At 46.0% G+C, this 27,954-nt stretch overlaps 1 protein-coding gene across 6 annotated transcripts; it reads right to left on the reverse strand.

Annotated features, from left to right (window-relative positions):
- Positions 1 to 520: 520 nt before the first annotated feature.
- TFAP2A (transcription factor AP-2 alpha) lies at positions 521 to 26,698 on the reverse strand. 6 transcript variants are annotated; one of them, XM_066268470.1, is made up of 8 exons: positions 26,605 to 26,698; positions 17,313 to 17,366; positions 16,932 to 17,169; positions 13,847 to 13,898; positions 11,490 to 11,721; positions 9,263 to 9,381; positions 7,270 to 7,411; positions 3,860 to 5,550 (listed from the first exon to the last, which is right to left on the reverse strand). In XM_066268470.1, exons 1-8 carry the CDS (start codon positions 26,640 to 26,642, stop codon positions 5,262 to 5,264), a joined length of 1,164 nt encoding a protein of 387 aa, XP_066124567.1. In that variant the 5' UTR covers positions 26,643 to 26,698; the 3' UTR covers positions 3,860 to 5,261. The 6 variants fall into 6 exon arrangements, with proteins under 6 accessions (XP_066124566.1, XP_066124567.1, XP_066124563.1 ...); XM_066268469.1 differs by lacking the exons at positions 3,860 to 5,550; positions 26,605 to 26,698 and adding exons at positions 521 to 663; positions 19,691 to 20,008 and having other exon boundaries at positions 16,932 to 17,366; XM_066268466.1 differs by lacking the exon at positions 26,605 to 26,698 and adding an exon at positions 26,431 to 26,531 and having other exon boundaries at positions 16,932 to 17,366.
- Positions 26,699 to 27,954: the final 1,256 nt, after the last annotated feature.

Raw genomic sequence — 27,954 nt, forward strand, 5'->3', positions numbered from 1 at the left:
AAGAAATTGATGACATCCAGTCATACAACTGCTCTCTGTTTATAAATGCTCCACCTCAAACTAATTCATTCCTGCCTTCCAAAAAACAATTGAGTGAACTCTGATCATCAATGGTGTCTTTAGTTATAACTCAGTGGTTAACTTACAAATAATTATTCTGAGTACAAGCTTCTAAAAGGAATCCATAATGCATCAAACTTTCAGTTTCTCTCCCATGTTATATCACAAGGACAGTATCAAGGAGTAGTAACAACAATAGGACATTGAAGTGGCAAACCTGTGCAGCAACAAAATTTAATATAAAAAAGAAGTGTTCATTGAAATTCACAAAGGAAAATATCCCTAAGCATCCCAGAGGTGCTGCAGAGGTGTGGGAAATACTATTACCTGCTTGTTCTATAGTTTCATTCTTCTGAGATGGGTGGTTGAATGATGTTTGAAGTTGACCTGGGTTTGTCTATGGTGTATGTGGATTTTCTTTTTTTTACTTTCTCTTTTTCCTCTCCTAGCATTTTAGGGCTGTGTGTTTGTTTGTTTTTTCCATATAGCACTAAGCAATAGGGAAATAAGGGTGTGTTTCTTCAAATGCCCAACTTGGATAATCAAGCCAATTAAAGGACAAATGTTAGTACTCTTGCCTCAGGACCGCAGCCATCTCTGCACCTGTAACGCAGAGAATGAAAATGCTGATTATTTATCTTGTACTTTCTGCTTCTTGGCTCTCTAGTGAGTTGACCTGATTTTTATAGCCCTTTTACCCAAGCAATGAGGATTCTTCCCCTCACTTCATCTCCCCCTCTTCATCCCATAACTGAGGGCTTGTGAGGAGATCTATAACTGGGATGAAGCAGCTGTTGGCTTCATGCCATCCTCTAACTTGATTATTCTTTAGACATGTTAGGCAAGCATTAGTGATTGATAATGATGCTAATGAAGGAAAGGGGCCTGTGGCTTTAAGAACACAAAATTCTGTCATATCTGTCAACTGCAGCAAAGTTGAGCTCTAATGGAAAACTTGTATTTTTTTTAATTTCACGTCAATACTTTTTTAAAACCTAATTAATCCAGCTTGGTTCTTAACCTATTTAAACTTAATGCAAGGCGGATGACCACATGATTTTTTTTTCTTTGTGGAGGAAAATGGCTCTTCTGCTTATGTGAAATTATTATGAATTTTTTGATTGAGAAAGAAATGGAAACAAATTTTTCATAAAGAGTGGTAAAATTTAGATTTTAAGCATGATTTGAAAGAAACCAGGACAAATTTGATCTGATTGTGTAATCTAACATAACCTGAGTTGTAAAGAAATGTGCATTAAACTTAGAATTTTGATAAATGAATATTCCTAGCAAGTGAATAAAATGTATTCAATTAACTAAAACCCTGTGCACTTCTGAACTGAAGTGGAATCGACTGTAATTGATTTATTTGAAACCAGAGGTTAAGGACTGAATTAGCTAAGTACAACTGGGTATTTCAAGCCACTGACTTCTCAAATGTCAAATCCCTTCTATTTTAAATATTATTTCAGCTGCGGGGCATTGCAGTCCTGATGTTAGTTCCATCAAGAACTCAAATTATATTAATATTCGATTTTAGGGAGGAAAGGGTTGGATCATCATTTTCAAAGGGTGTTTGAGAATAGAAGGGGTAATGAAGAAGCATATTGTTTCTATAAAAATTGGGTGTGGTAGTTAGCATAGCCTAGCAAGCATTCTTATAAATCAACTATGTATCCTAATTTGACTTAATTCAAAGATAATCACTGCTGTTAGTATATAAACCTGTGACCAGTCCAATAATCATGTGTTTTAGAAAACACACATTGGTTAAATCAGAGAAAGCCAAAATCCATATAGCCTTTGGTTAGTCCCGTAACAATTATTTTTAATAATTACCCTCTAATTTTCCACCTCTTAAAATAGATATAACTTCTTATAAATTTTTGTTAAAGAAAAGAAAGAGACTATATCATGGTCCTCAAAGTGTCCAACTACAGAATAAATGACTAATTCTGTGCCTTTAAAAAACATTGTTTATTATGACCTTGTAATGTTCTAACCCACTATTTCCTTTCTGTCTTTCTCAGGATGCAAGGATTATATTGGGTTCAGATTTTCCAACATAACAAGCATCTGTAAATCCAGATATGAATAAATGGTATTTAATAAGATTGTTTTGTTTTAAAATGAGTATTTATGTGTCATTGGAAAAAGAGCAGCAATGTATGGCTGTTTATGAATGCTACTGTGCCCTAGGTTAGGATCCCCCCACACAATCTGAGATGCAGCCAAGAAAAACAGCCCTGATAGACAATGCTTCACTTCACCTGCTATGATGCTGTGTGCATTTCATTTGTCAAAAGTATGTACAGTTAGGGTTCATTCGCCTCATTATTTTGTTACATCTACATTACAGTTAACCAGTCTCTCTAGGAAATAATAAATAACCGCTTTAAAAAACAATTGCTGCCTTGTGTTCTGAGAATACTCTCCATTTGAATTTTTTTTTAAGCCCACCATTGTTATGAATTCTCTGGCTTTGGAAAATAGAATTTAGACTCGACCAATTCTCGTTAGTCTGTCAGGATTGATTTTACACTGCCTTCCTTAAGAAGATTAGAAAGCAAAAGGCTGCAGAATGGACACTGCCTAATGCTATTCTTCCTTAGCCTTTCAGAATATCAAACCAGATGAACAAACATTAAACATCCTCCAGTATGTAGGAGATTATACCTGTACCTAGATACTTTCCTGTGACCCTTCCTATAAACCTTCCAGTTAACCATCCACATTTTGTTCTGAAAAATCATTATAAATACTCTCACTGCCAAAGCAGACTTTCCAAATCAGTTTTAAAGGCTCTGAATTCACCATTTTTATGTACAGGAAGTCCTTCCTCTGTAAAAGCTAAAAGCACACAGTCCTGTTATTGCAGAAGACAGATAGGAGATGTCTGCAGAAACCCTCCCCCACCCTCTCCACCCCACCTCAGAGAGTACTTTATATTTTAAAAGGTTCCAGGAGGAGCCCTGTGGTAATAGAAAGGGGTGGGTTGGCATTTAGGGGCAGACAGAAATGATTCTAGAAATCAACATAATTTTCCACTCCCCTCTGCTACCACAAGAAACAATGAGAACAGCATAGGAGTGAATTCATATCTAAATAAAATATCAAAATAAGTAGGAGACAGTTTGCCTTCTCTCTCTGACCCACATACATTTCTACCACTATTCCTTTCTCCTCGCAGAAAACTAGAACTAGTTTTAGCTCATTTACATGTCTTAGTCACTGAGAAGCCTGTGCTAGCAAGTGAGGGTTGGAGTGTTTCTTTTGTGCTAATGAACTAACAATTTAAATTTCAGTTATCTTCTGAGACAGATTCCATAGTGGGAGAGGCGGGGGTTCTTCTGTTCTCTATCTTCCTTGTCATCCTCAACATTTGGTTCTGAAGGTTTTATATTTTTGTTTCCAAAACACAAATGAAAACCTAAAGGATCAACATAAATAAAATAAAACTTTATTTTTATAATAAAATTAATGTTTCTAGTAAGGAAAAGATAGTGTGTCATTCCTTTAGCAGTACAATCTTTTATCCAAAAGAATACATTGGGTTTTATTGTGTCATTTGTCTGAATACAGACTCAGTGGAATATCTAAATGATACCCTGCTCTGAACTCCAAGTTGAAAGTAAGTTTTTATTATACTTGAGGGAAACAATGGGTTCAGCTGCTTATTGCAAGGAGCAATTGCCAAGGGAGAGTTAAACTCAATTACTGTAACCATACTGAATAAAAAATACTGCCAAGAACAAAAATACGCCTGGGTAAAGACAGCCACTGAATAAAAAAATCGACATAAAGCGTATCAAATATTTATTTATCTGGGCAACAAAGGACTATGATACATTGACAGGCATGGAAACTACTGCCAGCACAACTCAATACAATACAACTAGAACTGCTTCCAAAATGGCCAGTGAAAATACAGAATACCAAGTGGTCCCAAATGTTTGAAGTTCTCTGAACAAAAAGAGAAAAAATTCTTAACCTTGGTTTAAAGATAATATTCATTTATTGCTCAAATGATGCTTTTAAGGGAGGACAGTGGAATAAAATTAACTTTTTTTTCTCCCTACAATACATAAAAGGGTTATGAAACCACTCAAGTTTAAAATTTTTTTCAAGGTCCAATATCAATTTTTTTTTTAGTTCAATGAAAAGTTCAATGTAATTCTAACTTTATATAAGTTCTTATTTTGTTTTTATTTGTTCAGCTGTTTCATGTCATCCTTAACATGCTAAATTCATGAATCCCAGAGGAGAAAAAAATAATCTCCCAAACCTTGAATTTCTAAATAAGTATCATGAACCACATGAAGAATAGGGAAGATTCAAAACCCACTAAGCAAGAGGTAAACGAGATTACCAGATAAATTAAAAAAAGAGAGAGCTTAAAACAGACTCACCATATTTACACTTCCCATTAAATTACACATAAATAAATATATACAGAGACATGAACACTGATTCCCTTATATAACTGAATCGTGTTGCCAGAGAAAGTTCAAGTTGGTCGCTTTACCTTGAAAAGGAAAAACTTCTACAACTAAGACATGACATGGAACTTTGTGTATTTGTGTTCAAGTTTATTCACAATACTGATAAAAATGTCATTATTCTTTTTGCCTTTTTTTAAGTATGGCTACAATCTGAACTGAAGTATGTAAGGGAAGGTGGTGATTCAGTCCCATGAAGCTTTTTACTTTTTTTTTTTTTGGAAAAAAAAAGGGTGTTTTTTTTTTATATTTTTTATTGCCAGTTGATTTGTGTGTGTGTTTGGGGGGGGTATTTAAAAAATAAAAATAAAAAGTTCTCAAACTCAGACAGAACTTTTCTTTGCTGGCTTCACGGCCTGTTCTGTTCTCTTAAGCTCCACAGGAGGGCAAAGGGGAGTCGGTGCTGATGGGGACAGTTGAGGCAGGGGTGGGCCAGCAGGGGCTGCTCCTCTGACAGCGGACAGCAGTCCCCAGACTCCCAGACCGGAGGACTGAAGGCGGCGCGGCGGTGGCAAAGGAGGTGGCGGAGGCGGCGGCGGCGGCGGCAGCAGCAGCAGCAGCGAAGGGGGTGGAGAGTGCTGATTCCGGAACTGTCACCTGCCGGAGGGTCGTGGCTGGTTGTTGCGGGAAGACTGAGTGGGTGGGCGCTTGCGGAGTACAGGGCTAGTGAGGAAAGGGACGGGGTAGGGCGGGAGGACAGCCTCACTTTCTGTGTTTCTCCTCTTTGTCATTGCTTTTGGCGCTGTTGTCCGTGTGGCTGTTGGGGTTGTTGCTGAGGTACATTTTGTCCATGGCCTTGAGGGCCTCGGTGAGATAGTTCTGAAGGGCCGTGACCGCGGCGCACACCGCCGGGCTGCCAAAGCCATGGGAGATGAGGTTGAAGTGGGTCAAGCAGCTCTGGATGCCGGGCTCCAGGATGGGGTTGGGCCTTGAGTTCCCCAGGGGAGATCGGTCCTGAGCCAGCAGGTCGGTGAACTCTTTGCATATCTGTCTGCAGCACCAGTGAAGCAGGGGGGTGGGAGGAACACACATGAGACTCCCCTGTGGAAGCACCAGCAGCAAAGAGAACCTTTCTCCCTGCAGTTACCTCTGCCGGGATCCCGCAGACAGTGACCTGACCCACTGCCCCAGCTGCAGAGGCAGACCTGCAGTGGTCACATGTTGGGAGATCCAGCAGTGTCCACACATCTCTCCTTCCTTAACCACTCCCACCAATGTATTCTCTTTCTCTCTTACCCACCACGACCCCCTTCTCAGCTATACCAAATTTCTAACCCCTTCCTCTCTGGCTCACATCAAACACCCTAGACACTGGAAAACATTTCACACAAGAAAAGGGACAGAAAGGAGAGTAAGAGGGACAAGTTAGATCACAAGCCTATCTTCAATAGCCAATAGCATGCAGCCATCAGCTGTTCTGTTCAAAATATTATAGAAACTCTTATATGATCTTCCAGAGAGACCTTACGCAGCAGTCTGCAGGATGAGGTCTCCCCTTATTCACCTCCAAATCAGTTGCATGTGAACAGAAAAGTAAAACTTTTCTTGGGATTATTTTGCCTTTAAAAAGAAAGGCATTTTTAAAAACCTGTTACTTGGGGATAATTTAGAATGGTTTGGGGAAAAAACAGACATATCAATTTCCCCCTCCACATCTTTTCTCACACATCAAAATATAAACCAAAATGAAACTCTCTAGGGAGATTGTGAATATGGGTGCTCTTACAAGCTAAAGAAAGAGAAAAAGTTGAAATACAGGCAGATGAGGCCTGCTCACTGGAAGCTCTGTCTCTGAATCTGGGGAACAAGGACTAGCTGGGGCCCTAAGGGTGTGGCTAGGGAGAAAAGGGAATGGGGAGCCCTGGCAGGCTGCCTTCAAGGCCAGCTGATGTCCCCAGGCCAGAAACCATCCTGCCTAAGGCCTCAGGCCCTCTGGTTCCATGCCCTCCTGTGATATAGACTTTGATAATTAAGGGCTTCCAAACAAGCTTTTTAATTTACAGAAAACATATCAAGACAGTCATTTTCTTTTTTACACACCACCTGGAGAAGCCTATTCAGCCCAGGAACCCATGGGAATATAACTTGGGGCCATTTTAAAACCTACTTGACATCTTGCCTGTGGGCTAAAATGCGTGTGTGTGTGTGTGTGTGTGTGTGTGTGTGTGTGTGTGTATCACTTTCTAGGAGGGAGGAGAAAGGAAGGCAAGTAATGGGATAAAGGATTAGGGTTGAAACTAGGACAGCTTCTGGCTTGCACAGTTTGCAGGCCACTGTTTAATCCCTGCCCTTGGAAAACATTGAGGGAAGACAAAAACTGACCTAGGCAAAACAAAAACTGATATAGGCAGCCTGTTACCCCTTTAAGGACTTGACTCTGTTCTTTCTGAAACAACAATCACAAATCCACAATTAGCTTCTATCACACTCATACTATTGCCCAGCCTACCCCACACACATGAATTAATTTTTTTTAATGGGAAGATGAGGCAGAAGAGAGGGAAAAGATGAAACTACACAAACATTCCTACGGTATCTCGCCTTTAAAATAGGTTATGGTTTATCAGATTGTGTTATGATTTCAACATTTACAACCTCAAAGCTGAAAAAGGAAAAGAGAAGTAAAGTGAGAGCAACAAACGAATTTTGATTTTTGTTTTTCTTCTCTTCACAATGAGATACAGAGACCCCAAAGAGGTAAATGCCTTACTTTGTAGCCAGCAGCATGTTTTTTCTTGTCACTTGCTCATTGGGATCGGAATGCTGTCGGTTGAGAAATTCAGCTACTGCTTTGGCAGGAAACTCGGTCTCGCACACGTAACCAAAGTCCCTGGCGAGGTGGACAGCTTCTCCTGGCAAGAGGGGAGGGGAGGAGGCCAGTGAGAGAGAACGCAGAGTCAAGATCAAAACTTCCTCCCAACTCCCTTATTTTCTTAAACTAGATGTTGAAGGAAACACAAAATAACTTGATTTTCATTTCAGGCATTTATTTCCTTCTCTGTAGGATCTGGTGGATATAGTTATCAGGAAAAATGGCCACCTACCCTGGAAGGCTAAGATGATTTGAAAATGTAAATCCCATCCACTACCCTCCAGTCTCACCCCCCACCACCCTGCTAACATTTTCCCAACTTCTCTTTTAAAATGTTTCTTGTATTCCAACCTCACACCTATCAGCACATTCACAAATGGTATTCATAATTACTGCTTGAGCTTTTCTGCAAGGTAACAACTAAGGGTTTACATTTTATCTTGATCGCATATAATTATCTGTTCATCCAAACCGATTAACCAAGAGGATTTGAGGGTCACTCCACTGAGTCTGTCTGTGTTGTTGATTTTCGAATCTTTGGTTTTAATTTCCTGAACCAGTTGGTTTTTACTGCAGGGCTTCCTGCCATTAGCTCCAGCTCCGGAAGAACGCATGCGCCAATTAGAGCATCAAAGCTCTCTCCACAGAGCTTGTTTCCATAAAATGGAGCAGATCACAAACAATAACAGTTCTCCAGAAACTGCCTCCCTGCTACAGGACTCAACCTCCAAACCCATACACTCTCACACGACAACTGAAGCCATTACCACCATTTTCTTTATATATAGTCCTTTTGGAGTATGGATAGAGGATCCTCTATGTATTCATTATTAATATAATGAATATAATGCTACTGTCGATAGTTTCTGGCACTGAACAACTGCTTATTATTTAACAGTTATGTTAGGATTCCTCCTCAAAAGTATCGTTTTAAACTTTAGTTATTTACAAAGCTGGAAGTTGAATTCAACTGCTTTATATCTCCTCAAACACAAGATGTAAATAAGATAAAATGCCTCCTTTTAAATGACAGTTTTTAAATCTGCCTGATAATTTCAGTGCCTTTTTTTCCTATACCGCATTTCTAACAGAACACAAAGGAACATGCAAGAGAGCTATCCATTTACTCCAATATACTCAAACTTAAGCCAATTTAGTGTCAGAAAAGCTTAACAGAAATCTAGAGGAGCAGGAAAGTGAGAAGATTCTTGTGACAGTGCATCTAGAGCAGGGAAAAAGGATAGGATTGGCTTTTGTTTTGAGCGGTTTGGAAGCATGTATCTGTCCATTGTGAGTGTGCATGCTTGCATGTATGGGTACATGCATGTATTTAAAACTGCCAGGAGAAACTTTGTGTAACACTTGTATTTCTCTTTCCTTTTTTATCCAAACAATTCTTAAGTCTAAAATCACTCACTTTTCTCCCCATCCAATAAAAAAAACACAATTAAAGGAGAGATAAGGGAACATATGTTTGGAAAACAAAAACTAAAAGGGCATATAACCCTGAGCTTTCAGGACAGTCTTAAATCAGGATGCCGGTCAAAGATTCCCATATTAATTCAGGAAGTAATGGTCATGCATTTCTCAAATGCAGATGTCAGAATACCTTAAGTGATTTACTGCTGAACTCTATAAAGGAGACAGGAACTTAAAGAATATGCAGTTCTTAAATTTTCACATTGTTTAGGTCAGAATTGGGGTAGGGAGGTGTAATTTTTGTAAAATAGTTTTTTGACATGTAAGAATTTCATTCACTTCCTGCTTTAGTCTCTGGAAAAAAAATGAAACTGCCCACTTGACACAAAATACAACCAAACATCTGGCCACTAAGAATTATCCATTTCCCCAGAAGAAAGTTCCCTTCTTGTTAGAAAGTAGACTTGCTTACCCTCTACTAGTGATGTGAGTAGGGTGACATTGGCAGCTTTACGTCTCCCTGCTGGTAGATTTAATCCTATTTTGTCCAGTTTTTCTCTTAAAGATCTTCCTCCATTTTTAGACTTCGCCCTGTTTTACAAATATAGGTGAGAAAGGGATTTAGAAAACATTGGGTTGCTCTTCATTACATTATAGTCATTTTGACAACTTCCTAAGATGTGCTTTTTAAAATTAGGAATCATGGCCCTAAGATATTTAAAGGAGGGAAATCTAGACAGGAAGGGTACAAAGAGATCATAGGATATAAGTGCTTATTAAACTGTAAGCACCACCTGTGTTGTTATTATTGCAACTACTATGGCAGGTTGGAAAGTTTTCACTTCCTAACTCTCTAAAGAAGAACCACAAACAAAAACAGCTATCACTTCTAGGGTTTGTGGTATTTTTTCGTTCAACTCATTACTGTATATTTTCCCTGTTGTTACAATCACATGAATCCCAATGGGGTCTTTACATTGTCTTTGTAAGATCTGCTGTTAGGTTGTTCAGAGTAAACAAAGTTATCATCACTCTCATTTCTTGCTCTGGCTTTAGCCTCAACGAGGAATTCATTTCACCAACTGTTTACATGCCATGTCACCAGCCTAACTGGAAATGTCAAAAGCTGATATCAGCCTTTAAAATTTTCAGTGATTTCAGAGACAATGGAGACAGCTCTTAATAGATGTCTAAATAGACTCCCATAATCAGAAAGTGGTTAAGATAAATTGTTTAAATAAAACAGCAAATTAATTAATTTCAGATTTTATTCCCTACTCAAGTGCTCTTTAATTGTGTGGATTAGATTATACTCCCCTAGGTAAACAGTCTCCAATATTGGGTATGGGGGAAGGGAAGGAAAAGGCAGAGGGCAGATTCAGATCTGTGACAATGAACTATTACAAAGGGACAGCAAAGTTACTGTGAAGTGGAAGAAAGGAGTAAAATAGCTGATGTTAAAATCTTTCAAAAACAATTTTATGGACTTTGAATGGGATATAACCATCAGAGCAGAACTACAAGTCTCATAGATAGTTAAATGAATAAATATCATGAGGATATAGTTTTAGTCTACTTTCTTTTCTTTTTCTTTCTTTTCTCCTTTTTTTTTTAAAAAAAAAGGAGAAAAGAAAGAAAATACCTAGGAAAGTTCAACACAAGACCCACTCGCCTGATCTGTGGTGGTGCAGTGGATAAGGCATCCACTGGAATGCTGAGGTCGCTGGTTTGAAGCCCCCGGCTTGCCCTGCACGGTCAAGGCACACAGTTGATACTTCCCGCAACCCACCCCACCCCCGCACCCCCTGTCCTTCTCTCTCCCTCTTCTCTCTCTACCCCCTCTCTCAAAAAAAAAAAAAAAAAAAAAAAAAAATCCACCCCTCACAACATTGGGTGGAACCCTAAAAGGAAGACGCCCACTGGAGGGAGAAACTTGCCCTGAGGGAAGATCCTTTACCTCGCTGACCCTTATAAAATCTTATCTACACAATTAATCATTCCGACCTCTGGAGGGGAGATGAGAATCCCTGGCCACGTATGTAACATGCATTGGCCAGTAGTGACTGCACATAATGCACTTAAACGTGATTTACATGCTGCCTGGTACGCATCGAGGCCGCCGTGCATCGCAAACATTAATACGAGTGCGCTGGGCACGGATAGTCACCGTTTCGCCCAGGTGGCAATGACCAGCAGATATGCGTGCAGATTCAAGAGAAAGCCACTCTCCTCTGCTTAGAACCCTAGTCAAGGAACGAGGGGTTACCGTTAGAGACCCTACACAGAACTAAGGAAAAGTGAGAAGCCCAAATGGAAGTTTTCCAGGACCCGCAAAGCGCGCGTAAGAAGGTAAAAAGCAGCTGCAAGGCGCCCCGCGGCTGCCGCAGCCGGGACTGAGTTCACCGCCCAGCGAGCTGCGCGTGCGCGCAGGGAGGGGGAGAAAGGGCCAAATGGCCCAGTTAGCGCGCTGCCGCGGCCCGCCCCGGCGCGCGCGGGAAGGCGGAGGAAAGCGCAGGCGCGCGCCACCTCGCCCCGCCTCCAGCTCGCACAAACTCAGTTCCACGCCTTCTCCCCGCCCCCTTTCTTTTCCCGCGAAGGGAGGGCCTCGGAGCGAGGCCTGTGTGCGTCGCCGCTTCGGCGCAGGCGCAGTGTTGGGCCCGGCCGCGGGGCGGGGAGGGGAGGGCCGCGCTGGGCCTCACCTCCGCAGCACTCCGCCCAGCAGCGAGGCGTTGAGACATTCGGGCGGTGAGAGGCGCCGCTGTACTTCCGCCACCGTGACCTTGTACTTCGAGGTGGAGCTGAGGAGCGAGAGGCGACCCGGAACTGAACAGAAGACTTCGTTGGGGTTCACGACACCGCCGAAGAGGCTGTCCTTGTTAATGGGGATGGCGGAGACGGCGTTGCTGTTGGACTTGGACAGGGACACCGGGCCTGCGGAGACAGACCCGGAGGCCGTGTGTGGGCGTCGAGGATCCCTCCCAAGTCCTGCCGGACACGACTGTTCCCTGGCCAGTGCAGGCCCCCAGGCTTGTGCTGCAGCCCCCACTTTTCTTCCAGCCCTGACAATTCCATGGCTCCTTCCCACCTCCTGCCCTAGTCCGTGCTCTATTCCATCCTGGGGATCAAGACTGCTCCTCGGCGTGCCCCACCCCTCAGCCTGGGGGTGTCCCCGCCCAGCCCCACCGGCCAGGCCTGTGCTTCTGCCTGGATCCTTCCCTTTAAGACGCAAGGTTGCTGTCTAGAAATGGTGGTGGGATTGTCACCTCTGAGCTCTCAGCATCCGAGGACAGTGGGCCCCAAACTAGGTGCTCGAGCACGGGTTTAGGGTGCAAGGGAGACGAATATGTTTGCAAACCAGGGGCAAGTTATGTTTACTCTGGAGTTTTGTGGAGTGAAGGATTTAGTGTAGAGAAATTGCTCCATAGATCTATAATTAAAATCAGCCCGAAGTTGACATGGCAAATCAGCCTGTAAGTGAGCATTTTCAGTTAAGGCACCAATCTGGAAGTGGTGGGTTCTGTTGACACACACCACACATACCCCATCCTTTTGATAAATATGCCCTTTCTTATGTTTAGTTTTGAGAAAGGCTCAAGTTTTGGAGAACCATTCAAAGCCCCGTTTTGTATTGGGAGGAAGAAGGATAAACAGGCCTAGCATAGATTACTAGTAATGTGTCCTTTTGTTTAGCAAATAGTTGATAGTCCTCCGCTTAAGCGTCCTCGTTGGAAAGGGGGGCAGGGAGGATGTATTACTAGCTCTTCATTGTTGGATCCACCATAGGTAGAAAAAAATTAAGTCTAGCAGAAAGTGTACTAACGTTACATTTCTCAACACCAATATAATTCAGATGTATTCACAACCGTTCAAGTAGTACAGTATGCACTTGTATTTTAAAATTTCACCTGGAATCATATAATAAGAAGTATACATTCTTACCACAGTACTCTTCCCTCTTTAGTGGGGATATTCTAGATGTATGGGGAGGTGGGGGCTCTAGGTTTTGGATAGATCACTTGTGACATTAATAGCTCTGGAGAGGCTAATAGAGACAATAGGAGTTAAACGAACTCTTGAGAGATTACTAATAAAAGAGCCAATTATCATGTCGACTTGGAAAGAGCATCTCTTAAGATTTATCCCTTGCACATCTAATTTGACATGACAAAGACTTAACAGATGCAAAAATGAAACTTTAAACTAGCTAACAATATACTGATTGGGGTTAGAAATGAGAACAGTTTTTATATAGCATCGTCCTCAGAGGGTGACTAGAATCCTGAAATGTAACATTGCTACCATAACAACAATAAAAAACTGAATAGCATTTAATCCAGTAAACTTTATTTCTACTCACTAAATACAATACAAATTACAAATCCATCCAAATCACTGGACACTTTTAAACAATTTTGAACAATTATGCTAACAATCCTAACATCTTCAAGATGCTAATTTTAACCAAAAGCCAAATTTTTGTTAACCTAATTCACAAAGTTGAAAAACCCTTAAAGAGCTAATGAGAAATAAATTTTAAAAAACATGGTTGTTTTTCCCCTCTGCTAAGAAGTACTACTTCTTTTTATCATTTGCCCTTATATTAAATTACACTACTTACAAAAATTAGGGTATATTTTATAAATCCATATTCATTTTGAAATATACCCTAATTTTTGTGAGCAGTATATTTGCACTCTGAGCATGTTGCACATCTTAACATTTATGGCCATTCACACAATGGACTACTAAGCTATTTAAACGTTTCAAAATTGAAATGCCACTTCCAAATCAATTCAACTATTACAGGTCTCATGTGTTTGTCCAGATATCATTAAGTTAAACAGTCAAATCTAGAATCAGAACACTGCTAGCCTGTTTCCATTGCTAACCTACTGAAAGCTGGTCATTTAAGCGTTGCGATTCTATGCTTGTCTATTTGCTAATTCTGAGCCTTTAGGAAAACCGTATTTGAAAAAAAAAATACAGCTCTGCAAGTTCTTTTAAATAGCACTATGCCTGTAAAGACATGCTTGGAATGCAAAAGGAAATGGCTTACCTTTCTTAATTACAGTTTGATCTGGGATGTTAATACCCGGGTCTTCTACGTGCTGCAACAAAAGGATATACATGGATATAAGTGTATAATCAAAACAAAAGAAAATGAATAGTCCATGCAAGATGGGGGAGGGGAAGGTGTAGAATCGAAATTCCCGCCTTATAGTGGCATTTATATATAAACATCTCATCTTGGCTTACTGGAATTTGGGGCTTTGCAACTCAAGAGGTTTCATTGCACATCCACAGACAATTTCTCCTCCCCCAGTAAATAATTTATGTTTAAAAGAGGTGGGGGTGGGGAATAAAACTTTCTTTGAAAATTCAAGTTTTGGAGCCCCTAATCTTTTTCACAGTCAGTTCAACCTTTTAGAATGTACCTAGCATTACTTTGGCGCCTCAGCGGCTTCGGACTTTTAGTGATTCCAGTGCTCTGACAGCGAAAGCCAGAGAAACACAATAGCAATGACAAAAGTGGGAATAATGGGAGTGTTGGAAACGCTTTAGGTGGTGTGATAAACAGCAAATGCATACACACACCTTCACTTATGGAAAAATGAAAATAATTTTTTAAAGGATTACTGCCTGATTGGTTATCAGATAAAAATATGAATGGTAAAAGACAACAACAACAAAAACCCTTGGTGGTGGTTGTTCAGCAGATTTGTTGGGGTGGGTTTTTTCCTTTTTCTCTTTTTTGCAGATGGATGGGCATATATGTGTGCCATAGTCAAAACGTGATTAGAAAGTAAAATGAAATCATGTTTTCTAATGCAGAAACTGACAGGCAATATAATGTCTGGCTGTGTTTACAAATTAGCACCAGGGCTGCTGAGATAGAAGATTATGCAATCGTTACCAAACACAGGCATTACCATTTAAAAAACTATTACTAACTTCTCTAGTCTTTGTCCAACAATAATACTGATTCAAACATTTTCCATTCTGTCTTGGATTTATGCTCCTGTTAATTGTGCCTGATCGCAATGATTCCGGGTGGATGGTACTAAGTTGCTTTATTACAGGTTTTATTATACTCAATGCTCTCATTTGTAACTTGCCTAAAGTGCTTCTGGATTTAAGTATAATTAAATTGAGAAATGTTCAGAAATGAGTACTGCTGCAGTTCTTGTGTTTTAACTATATGGGGAAATATGATCCCTTTATGCATGCACCCTAAACTCATAAAGTAAATGTAGTGTGGCATAATACTTTTATTTGTGTAATTTCTAGACCTTGTCCATACAGGGAAGACTATTAAGTTTAAACCCCACTGAGATATTAATGATTAAATAATTTTCACAATCGATTTGATTTTCTTAAATATTTAGCAGTCATTCTTATTAAAGGTTAACTTGCAGCAATGGGGAAATTGAAAACAACCCTTTTCCTGACCCAAATTCCTTTGAAAGACTTTTTTTTCTTAAAAGGTGGGGACCGGAGGGGGAGAGCAGCATTTGGGTTTCCTTGTTTTTATTTGATCTTTTGGTTAATTTCTCCTACTGACGAATTTCACCACAAAGAGTGACTATACAGGTGTTAAAAATTCACACCAGCCACTTTGGAATTTTTGCAAAGTAGAGCAATTCAATTCACAGTCGTTCCAAAAGCTTGCAACATTATTTTGCAATTCAAATATTTCCAAACACCAGGCTAGGAAAAGAATTCAGAGAATCTTTGGGAAGAACTAAAATAATCACAATTTTCAGTATTATTTTTTAATTGCTCTTTTCTTAACTATTGCTCCTCACATTTTCCTTCCCAAGAAATGCACTGTTTAGTATGTTTCTAAAAACATGTTTGAAAACACACACACACACAAGGCTTACTAAACCCCACATTGGATCAAGTTCCTACTTTCCTGCTTTCCATGCAAGGCTGCTAAACATGACCAACAAATTTCAGTGATTAACTAAGCTAAATAAGAGATGTAATAAATTTTCTATTTTCCCATGTAACTTAAAGTTTTAAATTCACCAAGCAAATGCAGGTAAAGTCATCTGACCGTTTTCTTTGCAATCTAATGCAGTAATCATTAAACTGTCAACGGACATACTGTTGCAATATTTGATACAGTAATTTGAAATAGCATTTTAGCAAAAATCACATCCAGATACATTCCCCCCCACCAAAAAAAGCATTGTTAGCCTTTACAGCTTTAGTAAAATTATTGGCTTGTTCTAATTCCATTTCAGAAGGTTGTGAGGAAACCATAAATATGTAGAATTGAAGCAGAGATGCTGGTTTAAATTTAATTTCAGAAAGTATTTTCAAATTATCGATAGCTGGTTTGCATTGTAAATAGTAAATGTGCTAATACCATGCTTATTAAGGAATCATTTTAAATCGCATTTATTGATAACTGAATTAAAACTCAAGTAATGTTGCCCAATAGTCTCAAAACATTTAATTTAATATGGGGCGTAGCAGGTTCTGATGGACACTGGGAACCTAAGCTAATGATTTATGAGGTCAGCACTTAGCACCCCTAGGAAAGGAAGGCTGCATTTTAATGTCCCTCAGCTCAGATTTGCTATTTTACTATTACTTAATCAGGGTAGGGGATACACATAACTTTCAGATATCACTAATGCTTTACTATAAAATCCGGTAGAAATACGTTTTTAGTATGTCTCATACACTTTCTTTTAAACTGTCAGGAGCATTTAATGAGCTCTTTCGCTTACATTTAACATCTTCTTTAGGACAGGGAGAAATCCCCATGCAGACTCAGCGGTGGAATTAGATCCTTTCCCAATCAAAACAGTTTACCGTCTTGGAGAGAGGAAGATATTGTGACATTCTTCTGATTTATTTGTGTTGGTGAAAATGGTAATGTAGGCATTGAGGAGTTCCAGGAACCATTGTTCTAGGGGCAGAACTCTCAACTTCTTTTTCATTTTTAAAATTTGGTTGCCTACGTGGGTCCTTAAAACGCCCGCCCCCCAAAATAAAATGAAATTTTGAAAACGTAAACACCACGGAGGAAAATCCGGGACTACCGGCTGTGTGTTCCCCAGCCCCTTCTCTGAAAGTGGGTGAGCAGGAGCTGCACTCCCTCTGGGGCCACCCGCGCGGCCTCTTACCGGGACATCCTCGATGGCGTGAGGTAAAGAGTGGATCGGGAGGTCTCCGAGTCCTGAGCCAAGCCCGTGTGGACCGTGCAGGAGGTCCTCGTGCCGTCTGTAGTCCCTGCGAGGATCCAGGCCCGACAGCTGGTGAGGCAGCCCCCGGTGCGTGTGCAGGAGCCCTGACTCCTGGCTCTGCCTCTGACCGGGCCAGCCCGGGTGCTGTGGTTGCGGCTGGGCGTGCAGGGGGTTCAGGCTGTAGGGGTCGTTGACGTGGGAGTAAGGATCTTGCGACTGGGGGTAGATAGGCTGGTAGGGCGGGGGGAAGTAGGGGGGTTGGAAGTCGGCATTGGGGGTATGGGACAGCGGCGGGGCGCTCGTGTAGGGAGATTGACCTACAGTGCCCAGCTGGGGCAACCGTGCCGTCCCGTTGCTGGTGCCGTCGTGACGGTCCTAGAAGAGAGCGAGAGGAGGGAGAAAGAACAAGAAATCAGGCGTCGAGTTACAGCTGTCCACACTAACTCCACTCCCCAAGACTGCGTGGGAAACCGCCCCTTCCCTCTGGCAGACCGCAGGAAGAAATTAGCTCCAAGTTGTTCATTTCGGAAAATACCCCAGAAGCTAGACGGACCCTTCCAAAACGCGGGGAATAAGTCTGCAAATGTTGGGGCGTAAGAGCTTCTCTTGAGCTATTTCTTTCAAAGGTGTGTGTGTGGGGGGGGGGGGGTTGAACAGGGCCTCCAGAATAGAGCCTATTAAGCTGCGGCGTGAAACCTTCCTTAAGCAAAATTTAAATTCCTACTAAATATTAAACAGTAGAAGTGGTCTTTTCTTTTCCCCCGATTTGAACCTGCGCTATTGTTTATCCTGTTACATTTATTTGGAGGAGGCAATCATACACGTTTCATGATTATTTAAATAGAAACATTCCGTAGAGGGGTTATAACGAGAGCACACGTTTAAATTACGACTTTAAAGGAGATTTTAACTTTAGGTTGTGGGGGTTGGGGGAGTCTGTCTTTTCCACTTTCTCAGTTAGGAGCCCTTTTCTCAACAGGATCGATTTATGACATAGATGGGGAGAAGGGGACATCGAGGCAAGGTTTAAAATAGAAAGATTCTGCCTTACTGGGTTTAGAAGAGAGAAGTGCACCCCGGGGCGGAGGCCTCCGCCCCTTCCACCCCAGCCCCAAAGGGCGGAAGAAACGCTAGACGTTCTGTTCCTCTATTGAAATTCGCTTGCAAAACAAGCGAACAGAGTTTATTCCAGGGAATGCGAACCCTCGGCGGTTCAACCCCAGCCCCTAGAGTAGGAAGCACAGCCCGGCTGCGTTTTCTTTTTTTCTTTTCTTTTCTTTTCTTCCTTCCTTCCTTTCCTTCTCTCTCTCCTCTCTCTCTCTCTCTCTCTTTCTTTTTTCCCCGCAAACGGATTTAGCATCAAATGTTGAGATCTCGGGAACAAGTAAAGATGCAAGGAAATAAAGATGAACGTGGCCGAGAAACGCGCCTTGGGAAGTATCGGCGAGGTAGGTCTGCGTGCTGGGAGGTGTCGAGCAGGGACATGGGTATTTGAGAATGGAAAAGAGGGTAGAGAGAAATGCAGATGGAAAGGGGTACCCTGATGGAAAGCCTGGGCATGAAAGCCGACGTCTCTCGAAGATCCTTTGCACCAGGTTTTCAGAATAGAATTCCTAAGGAAACAGGGATAGGGTTGGGGATGGGACTCACCATAGCTGAAAAACTGTGAACTAACATCTGCGAAGAGTCTGGGGTAACGAGTCAGAGTGGGGGAAAAAAACCAAAAACCAAGCAAGCCTGAAGAGCCTGGCTGCCCCGTCGCCTGAGTATGCCCCACACAAAAGGCTCCGGGAGCCCCGCGCCACCCTGGACTCCAGTCACTGCGCCGACGCTCCCCCGAGCACTGGAGACCCGCTCTGGTCCATCCAAACTTGAACCACCGATTCGAACGGCGCCTTCAGCTGGTCGAACCCACCACGGTCTCTATCCTGTCGTGATCGGTTAGGAATCAAAGTTTCTTAGAAAAATGAAAAAAAAAAACCCGAAAAGAAAAAGTGTGTCTGTCTGTGTCTGTGTGTGCGCGCGCGCGTGTTCCTTAATCCGTGTCTCCCCTCTTTTCTTAGCGGCAGCTTCGCTTGAGCTTCTAATAACCGCGTTGGGCAGCGTTCCTGGAGCCTCCTAATAGCAGATATTCATGACTATTAATATTACACGAATACTTAATAAGGGAAGAATGCCTGGAAATGGAGCGTGAAGCGGAGAGGCAACTCGCGCCGGAGCCAGCTCTCAATGCAGTCCATTGACGGGAGCCTCAGTGTAGCAAATCGGAGGTGGGGAGCGGGCGCGCGCGAGACAAAAAGCCGGCGAGAGAGGGAGCGGGCGAGTGCGCGGGGAGCCGCGGCGCGGCGGCTGGCGAATCACAGGGAAGGGGCAACATTTTAAAAGGTTGCAGGGCCTGCAAAAGTGAAGGAGAGAGGGAAAGAGGGAGACGGAGGGAAAGAGTGCGGAGAGGGAGAGTGCATCTGCTTGCGTGTGTGAGAAAGAAAGTGTGGGCGAGGGAAAGGAGCCCGGAGTAGGAAGAGGGGAGGGAAGAAGGAGGGAGAGAGCCCGGGAGGAGGAAGGGAGGGGAGAGAGGGAGGGAGGGAGGAGGAAGGGAGGGGGCTGAGTCGTAGCGCGCGGGAGGGGGAGGCCGCGGGGGAGCTGAAGGAGGGGGAAAGGAAGCGAGTGAGGACAATCGGACCTAAAAGGCTGGGGCAGACCTCGGGATACCGCGGGGTCCGCGTGTGGCTGGCAGGAGCTACCGGGGACAGCGTCCGGGCGTTCATCCGGCTCTCGGCACCGGAGTTGCTTCCCCGCCCTCTCCCGCCTCGAGCTCCTCCGCTCCTTAGCCGGGCCTGGAACTCGGGATTCGGCTGCCCGCTTCCTCGCCGCTCCTCCATGGCCCCGCACCCCGCCCGGCACGGCCCTCGCCTCGGCCGCCGCGTGAGCTTCCTTCGGACACCCGGGGCTGTGTGCTCTCCTCCTTAGCCGCCGCCCCACCTTCGCCTTTCCGAGGCAGGGGCTCGGGGAGGGAGCCGAAACGCGGCCCGGGGCGCGCAGAGTTGCGAGGCGGCCCAGCCCGGGCGCCGCTGGCAGGGACTCCCGGCTCAAACCCGTCGGACTGGCTGGGCCACTCCCGCCCGACGCCTCCCCCAACCCCCCTGGCACGGCTCGCTCGCTCTCTCAGTGCGGCAAGGCTGCCGCCGCCGCCAGTCCACCCGCCGGTTTGTCAGAACAAGCGGCACCTCGCCTCCTGCATGTCCCTGCAGAGCCCCGGCATAATTAGACAACCCCAAGCCGGCTAGGAAACCCGAAATCCCTGCTCTGGCGTTCGCCCACCGCACTTAAAGTTGTTGAAACAGCCTTCTATTTATTGTCTTCGCCGTCTCGTTCCTCGTCGTTTTGTTTTTTCCTTTTTTGCCTCACATACATTCACTCACAGGGTCCCTCTCTGGGGGTGCGAGTTCACTGCCTCCCACCTAGGTTCACAGTCGCCCAGAGCGCCGCGCGGAGGTGGGGACCCCGCCCGCTGAGAGCACAGTGCCGGGAGCTGGGTCTCGGTCTCCGCGAAGGTGCATGCCCGAGCCTCGGGCCACAGCCCTGACCGGGACAATTCACCCTGCGCGACTAAACGGCTGAGCTTCACCCCGACTAGCCCAGGAAGGAAACTCCGGTCCTGAAAACAAAGCAACTGGTCTGACATGGGGTGTCTAAGCCCGCACTGCGAACGATAGGAACCCCAAAGAAAGCGCCTGTCCCCGTGGGATGTCACACCGTGCCCCGTGGGAGTGGAGAGAAAGAAAAAGAGGGTCCGGGAAAGGAGACACTGATTTAAAATAGTCTACAGATAGGAGGGGTAAGGAGGGGGCAAGTAACACAACTTTCACATAAACCCAGGTTCTGATTTCGAGTGAAAACAAGCCCTGCCGCGCTCTCCTGGACCTCCACGCCTGACATACCTAGTTTCAAATGCCAAAAAGAAAGAAAAAAAAAATTGCAAAAGCCAGACTGCCACCTATTTATATAGGCAATCTTCAGCCTTGTCCTCCCTCCCTCCTGTGACTCCTTGACTCATTTCAGCGGGGGGTTGTGATGGCGGCAGGAGCAGCTGCCCCCAGGCCGGGTCTCAATGCCTCCTGCCCGTGGACCGGTGGTGCTGGGGTTTTCCCGGCTGCACCAAGAAACCGAGCTCCTGAGACCCTAGGTTTTTTTAGTGGGCTCCAATGCAGACGCTCTATCGGTCCCGCGGGGTCCCCGCACAGGAGATCCCTTGCAGCCACGCCAGGATTCCCACGGTCACACAACGGAGTGCCTGCCGAGCGGCAGCAGGAGCAGATCCGTGGGGACCCGGAGGCCCGCAAGCCGTGCGCCTTGCAGTTTTCCAGCCCCACCCCGGGGATGCTCCAACCAAGTAGTTCAGAGAGAGAAGCTGCTTAGAACTCCGTGAATAACATAGAGTGCACCGGGAGCGGGCCCAGCAGCAGTTTGGGAGACGAGTGCCCTCAAACTGAATGAACCTGCTAAAAGGGAGATGCAACCCAGCTTCAAGCACAGTGTACTGGCCCTTCTTCACATAGAAATGAGCCTTTTTAAAAAGGTTGGGGAGGAAAAGATAATGAAGGAAGGAAGGAACACTGAGGATCAGAGAGGAAGTTAAAGAAGGAAAAGGGTTTTCACTTTCCTTCTTTTCCTGGTAACTTAGGCACCCAGAATCTCACTTGGAGAGAGACACGTAGAGTGCACAGGCTCCTTCTTGCCCAACTGCCAGAAGTTGCTTCAAAAACCCATGTGCCTCTCTTCTGTCTACACTTAGGCGCAGACAGTATCGGTCAGTAAAAGGGGGAAAGTGGGACATAAGCTTCGAGATGGGAAAATAAAAAGGGGAGCGTACACATCCTCTGTCTCCAGCGTTTCCCCTGCGTTCTTCGGGCGAATCGGAGAGGCCGGCGGCGCTGCGCGGAGGAAAGTTTGTCCCACCGCATTTCTCAGCTGGCTGCAAGAAGACGAGGTGTGGAAGGGTAGAGCTCGGAGCCTGAAGCCGGGAGGATAACAGCCAGCGCCGCACTTACCTCGCAGTCCTCGTATTTAATATTATCCGTCAGTTTCCAAAGCATTTTCATGGATCGGCGTGAACGGATTTGCGCCCCTCAGCCTCGCACCCAAGTGCAGCTACTCTCTGGGTAAGCGCAAAGTGCCGGCTGCGACGGTGAACGGAGGAGCAGGAGGAGGGAGAGGAGGAGGAGGAGGGCAGAAAGAAGGAGGAGGAGGAGGGCGAGGAGGGTGGTGAGGGTGAGGAGGAGGAGGCGAGAAGGGAAAGAGCTCCCGTGTGCGCTCGGAGATCTCCCTCTAATGGTAGAAACTTTTCCCTTTTCCAGATCTTTACCAAGAGCCTAATCGCCTCATTAGCATATCAACAATAGTCCAATTGCTCGCCAGCACCACAGTCTGCCGCAGGCCGCTCCGACCCCGGTATAAAGGCCTCTCCGAGCGGCGAACTCGCTCTTGGAGAGCACGCCTGCCTGTGAGCCCTTGAAGTCACCCCTGAGCCCCATCGCACTCCCCATTTGTCCCCACTTCTCTTTCTCTCCGTCCCCGCCTAGAAGGAGAAGTCCGGCGCTAAGGCCGAATACTGCGCATAGACCAAGAGGCCGTGCCCGAGGCCAGGCTCTCAGTACTTCTCCTCTACCTTTGCTGCCAATACCGCACTGTCCTTTCGGTCCCGTCCAATTTTATTAGAAATTATTATTCCTTTCACAATTGAGTATAACCACCAAACCAATACCAGCGAAGTCACTTCATAAGAGATCGCCTTTGCTCCAAGCAGCCACCACCTCGGCCCGCAGAGCTTTGGGAATTTTATTGGCTTTGCGCTTTACCCCCAGGTTGAAGATTTCGCCAAATGGCCCCAGTAGCTCGGCTTGGGTTTGCGATCCTTTAATTGCCGAGTGTAAAATAAAAATTGTTGTACCCTGAAGAGGTTACTTGACAGCTCCCGGAGTTCATGATTTCCCTCTTGTTTGTATAAAGCTAGGGCCCAGTGCTAACTCAACGTGATTTTGGGGCCGAGTTTCCTAGGTGCGGTGTGGACAAGAGCACAGAACTCCTAAACAGATTACCAGTCGTTTCCGTAGTTGAGCCGAAATACTGACGTGTGCACCGTGTCATGCATGCATCAAAATAAGTTGCTGGGAAGCAGCTCTTCGCTGCTCTAATCTGCTCTGGTTTCCCCAAGATCCCCTTTTTAGTTAAAGCAGGGAGAGTTCCTTCGTGGTGAGGTTACTAACGCGGGCGCGCTCGCGGCGCCGTGCCCGGCTGACGCGGAACCCAGAGACAGGGCAGCCGTCCCCTCGTCCATTTTGGCCAGTCCAAGCTCTCCCGCTCAACACAGGGGGCTGCCTGCTTGCTCCACCGGGCCTTTATTTATTTTCTTCTGTTTTAGCAAAAAAAGTTTTTTAAAGAAGACAAAAACAAAGAGGGGACATTCAAAGTACAGAATAGTTAATTTCTCTGAGTTTCCTCTTTGGTCCTACACACAAAAAAGTTTCTTTCTTTCTCCCTCTTGAATACCGAAAACTCTCCGACAGCAGTAGGTCTCGTCGCAGAGCTACTCTACTAACGACCTCTGATTCCCTCTGGGCCTGTTTCTTGAAACTCTCCAAGCCTCCCATATTCCTATTAGTGTCCTCGAAATGGAGTAAAAGCTGTTGAAAAAACGAAGCGTTCCCTAACAGGTGGAAAGAAGGTATGAAAAGAGAGGACACCTCCCCTCAAGCCTGTGGGAAAGCAATTTTCCTTCTAAAGGACCGCAGAAAATTTCCCAAGCCAGGCAGAGGAGGCTAGAGGCCCCTTCCACCCCGCAAAAGAACGTTAAAGAGTATTGCTTGAAGAGGGATTTAGAGCCGGAGGGACTCCCTCTCCACACCCTGGGTGCTCCCCTGTACTCCCTTTCGACTCAGAACACTAGCATAGCCTTTTGGCTGAATCCAGCTTGGGGCTACGCGCCACACTCCATCCAGGAAAGAATCAGGACTAGTAGTGGGGCTGACCCGGGGCCCACTGCCCAACACAGTCTTGAAGTAGTGAGATGGGCCTCTGGGAGGAGTGACACCTTCCCAGAGGCGTCTGTAGATACAGAGCTTGATCTATAGGCCAAACCCCAGGCCTGGAAGCCTGGTGTTTTCCACCCCCAGACGTCGCCACAGCATGCTTTAGGGAGCTCTTAAGTTTCGCTTTCTTTCTTTTAGCTTGCGGGTTGGGGAAGGCTTAGGCTCTTCAGTATTTCGAAAAACCCCCCCCACCCTTGCTGGCTGTCCGGCGCCCCACAGATCTCCGGCTCCGAGTCCGCGGGGGCTGCTAAACTGTTGTTGTATTCCCGCCGGGGGAGCCTTTGAGGTGTAGATTAGGACCTGCAAGCTCAGCACAGCCGCCAGAGTTATGGGCACTGAAAAGAGGCTCGGGCTAGCACCCGGGTCGCTCCTGGAACCAGCCAACCGCGTTAGTGTGAGCGTCATTACCACGACAAGTCGCTTGATTGCATGTCAATGCCCCGGCCTGGGCAGAACGCCAGAACGGTAGCGTCAGGCCTGGGGTTAGGGGTCGGGGATCCAGGCCAGATTTGGGGGTGTAGAGAGGGCGTCGAGAGAAGAGCAAGTATCTGTGTGTGAAACAGAGATATTGAGAGAAATAGAGACTGAGAGGCTAGAACGTCTCTTTTCTCCAGTTGTCACCATCCAGTAGGACCAGAAACTGAACAACCAATCCCAGAGCAGGCCACAGCTCCTAGCCTCAAATCCTCAGCACCCCATTCGAGATCCAGGCTTCCTACCACTTGCCAAATTGTAATCTCACAGGAGCCAGGCCCAGGGTTCACTCCTTTTCCTTTCAGCCTGTAATCCTGTAATCTCACTACTTTTAAACTGTAGCTGGGCCCTCTGGAGGCCCAGACCCAGTCCCAGCCTGCATTGGCAGCGCCTTCTCACCACCAAGGAATTCTGCAATAAAGTTATTCCCGCTTGAGGAGGAAAACACAAAATCTCCTCCAAAGAATTTCCCTAATCTTCACCCTCCAGAGAAGAAAATGAAGAAGGGCCCCGAGGCCCACAGGGGCAAAGGAGAGAAAGGTGCGCGTTCCCAGGACTGTGTTTGGTGTGAGATTTGCATCCTTAACCCACAAAATTAGTCTAACTTGGGGAATGAAATTTTATTAAGTGAAATTTGCCTGGGTGGAGAGGTATAAAAAAAGCTCATGGTTGATTTAAAAACATACAAGTACAAGGAAAGAAATGAATATTGCAAGATGACTTCCCTTCCGCAACTCCAGGGAGTGTCCTGAAGACGGGACTTCTCTGAACTTTGCCTTTAATGGCCCAAATTTGAAACAAGCAAAAAAAACTCGCTCCAGAAGGAATAAGGCTCGACTTTTCTTTGGGAAGATCTGGGCGTTTGGTTCAAACCGCCCACAAACTTTTAGGCACTTAGAACCTCCCGCTAGTCAGGCACTGCTTTGCTGGGGTGGGAAATAGGGGCGCTGAGGTTCTCATTATGAAATCGGCTATAGAAGAGAGGCTGTTACCCTCACCAATCTCGCCAGAGCCGCCTTGGTTCCCAGAGGGTAGACGTCTGGAAGTTAGAAGGACAGCGCTGAACTAATGCTTGGGTTGCCGGGAACTGGTTCCGTGGCTCAGAGCCGGCAGGATCCGAAGCCTAGTTGGCCTTGCGGTGCCCGCGGCCTAGCAGCGCCAAGTGTGGTAGGCTTTGATTTAGGGAAATTTTAAACTTTCTGCCTCACTGACCACCATTCACCTCCCTGTCCCCATCCAATCACCCCATCAGTAACCCAAGAGGCGAAAACTGCCTTCAGCAAGAGGACTGAGTGAGAAGCTAAACTTTGCGCAAACTCTTTAAAGTATCTCCCAAAAGAACTTGTTCGTCGCGCGACCCTTCCATCTGGAACCCTTTCCATTCTCCATACTCCTTAGGTTCCCAAAACTTGGAGACACAAGGAGAAACAGGTGCGCCGGAACCCCATCTCCGCGTATCCCTGGGCTCCGGGACAAAATCAAAGGCATAGCGAGCAGGCAACCATCCTCATGGCTCACCGCAGCCCCCGCCCTGCGCCCTCCCCCCTCCTGAATTACTCATCCATCCCAGTTTCTACTTGGGGTGGGGTGGGGGCATGGCTGTAACGCGAACCACAAATGAGTGACCCCCGGGTGCACCTGTGGACTTTACTCGGAGCCCAGACCTCTGGCAGCGTGTGTTGCCCCAGCGCCCGGGCCGCCGCCTGCGCGCCTTTTTCCTGTTCTTTCTCCCTTAGGAACTCTGCTGAACACTGCCAAGCACGCTCACCTACGACTCTCCTGCCCTGGGCCAAGGCTCTTCCTCTCCGCCTTCTGTTCCCGGCCCCATCCCCCCGTTCCACCCCCACCCAGCTGGGCCCCAGCCCTGCAAACCCCCGTACCTGCCAGTCCCCCATTTTGGCAAGTATGGACATCGCGGCTCGGCGCTCCTGGCGACGGGTTCCCGCCGGGCATAGGCTGTAGGGCTCGACTGGGCCCGCTCCCTGGAATCGCTTAGGCAAATCCTCTTTTTTTTTTTTTTTTTTTTTTTTTTTACCTGCTCACCAACATCTCACCTGGTCATAAAGAGCTGGGTTGCTACCTGCCGACGCATGCGCGCTAGTCCAGGAATTCACTCTGTCAGCCCCAGTCCCTGAGCTTCACGGAACTGACTTGGGAAGTGATGGATTTATAGCCACGGCAATCTTGCCATCAGCTCCAGCTTTTTCCAACAGCCCCAACCCGCTTTCCCGGTCAGTTCCCGACTTGGGAACCGAGGTTGACTTCTTGCTGGGGTTTGCTGGCGCGACGTGAGAGGCTGTGTTTTCACACTCAAGCATTGGGGGTATGCACACTCTCTTCCCAAGTCTCTCCTCCCCTTTGAAACTTTGGGGCTGGGAGAGTCTCCACCCCGACTGTCGGAGGGGGAAGGTAGTGCAAGGCCCGAAGATAGGACCAATCTGGATAGGTCCTGCGCACCTGGATGCTGGGTTTGGGACAGATCCCTCCCTACCGGCCCACGAGGTTCAAGACAGCCTTGGGCCTCGCAAATCCTCGCAAATCCCAGTCTGCAACCCCAGGGCTGCTTCAGCGTCGGACCCCAGATCAAAGTGTTTTTCAGTAAGTGAAGAGTCTCACAGTTCTGTTTCATCTCTGGCTTCTAGGGTTAGTCTCCTCCCACCGCAGACACACACGCGCACACACGCGCACACACACTCCTATTTAAAGTCCACCCTTTCACAACTTCCCGCTCCTCCCCCACTCCTTTCTGGCTTCCCAGCTCTTTTCCACTGAAAACTTTTTAAAGGGAGAATAGGGGCGTTGGTGGTTCTGGGATGGGTAACCGAGGTTTGCGCTGGGGTTTGCTTTCCCATGACAGATAAAATCGCTCAAGTGATTTCACCGCTGCTTCTAATTAGAAGGGAGCTTTAAAAGAAGCCACAGGATTTTGGGCTCCCCGGGAGCTCACCTCCCCTGCAGGAACCACACCTGGCTGGGAGAAAGACGAGGCTAAGTAGCTTAGCCTCAGGCTGCGCTCGCCTTGCGACCTTGCCAGCTAGATCCCGACAGCCAAGAGATCTGATTGTCCAGGGATTGGGCCTGGGCACCTAGTACATGTCCCGTTTCCCTCCCGGGCTGCCGTCGCGGGAACTGAAAGATGAAAAAAGAATTGGTTCCAATTGTCTTCTCTGGCACGTTGGACAAATGTGTGCAAAAGGGCAGCTCCGCGCTGAGAAGTGGAGATTTGTACCCACACCAATACTTCCCCTTTCTAACCCTGCGTTCGTGCCTTCATCCCTGGTATCCCGCCCAGATGACCTTACACCCTCCTAACGTCCCAGGGATGGTGTGGTGGTGTCTTTTCGGGGAGTCCTAGTATCGCCTAAGCATTTTAATTGTCCCTGGACTGAGAGACTTTCATGCCA

Source organism: Saccopteryx bilineata, chromosome 3, assembly GCF_036850765.1.
Source record: "Saccopteryx bilineata isolate mSacBil1 chromosome 3, mSacBil1_pri_phased_curated, whole genome shotgun sequence".
In the NCBI taxonomy this organism is placed as follows: domain Eukaryota; kingdom Metazoa; phylum Chordata; class Mammalia; order Chiroptera; family Emballonuridae; genus Saccopteryx; species Saccopteryx bilineata.

Coding starts and splice junctions, on each gene's coding strand:
- TFAP2A (XM_066268464.1), bottom strand. CDS start 19,870: ATGGAGGAGCGGCGAGGAAGCGGGCAGCCGAATCCCGAGTTCCAGGCC. Junction 11,722..13,846: donor TCAAACTGTAATTAAGAAAG/GTAAGCCATTTC, acceptor CTGTCTCCGCAG/GCCCGGTGTCCCTGTCCAAG. Junction 9,382..11,489: donor CTGGGCGGAGTGCTGCGGAG/GTGAGGCCCAGC, acceptor TTTGTAAAACAG/GGCGAAGTCTAAAAATGGAG.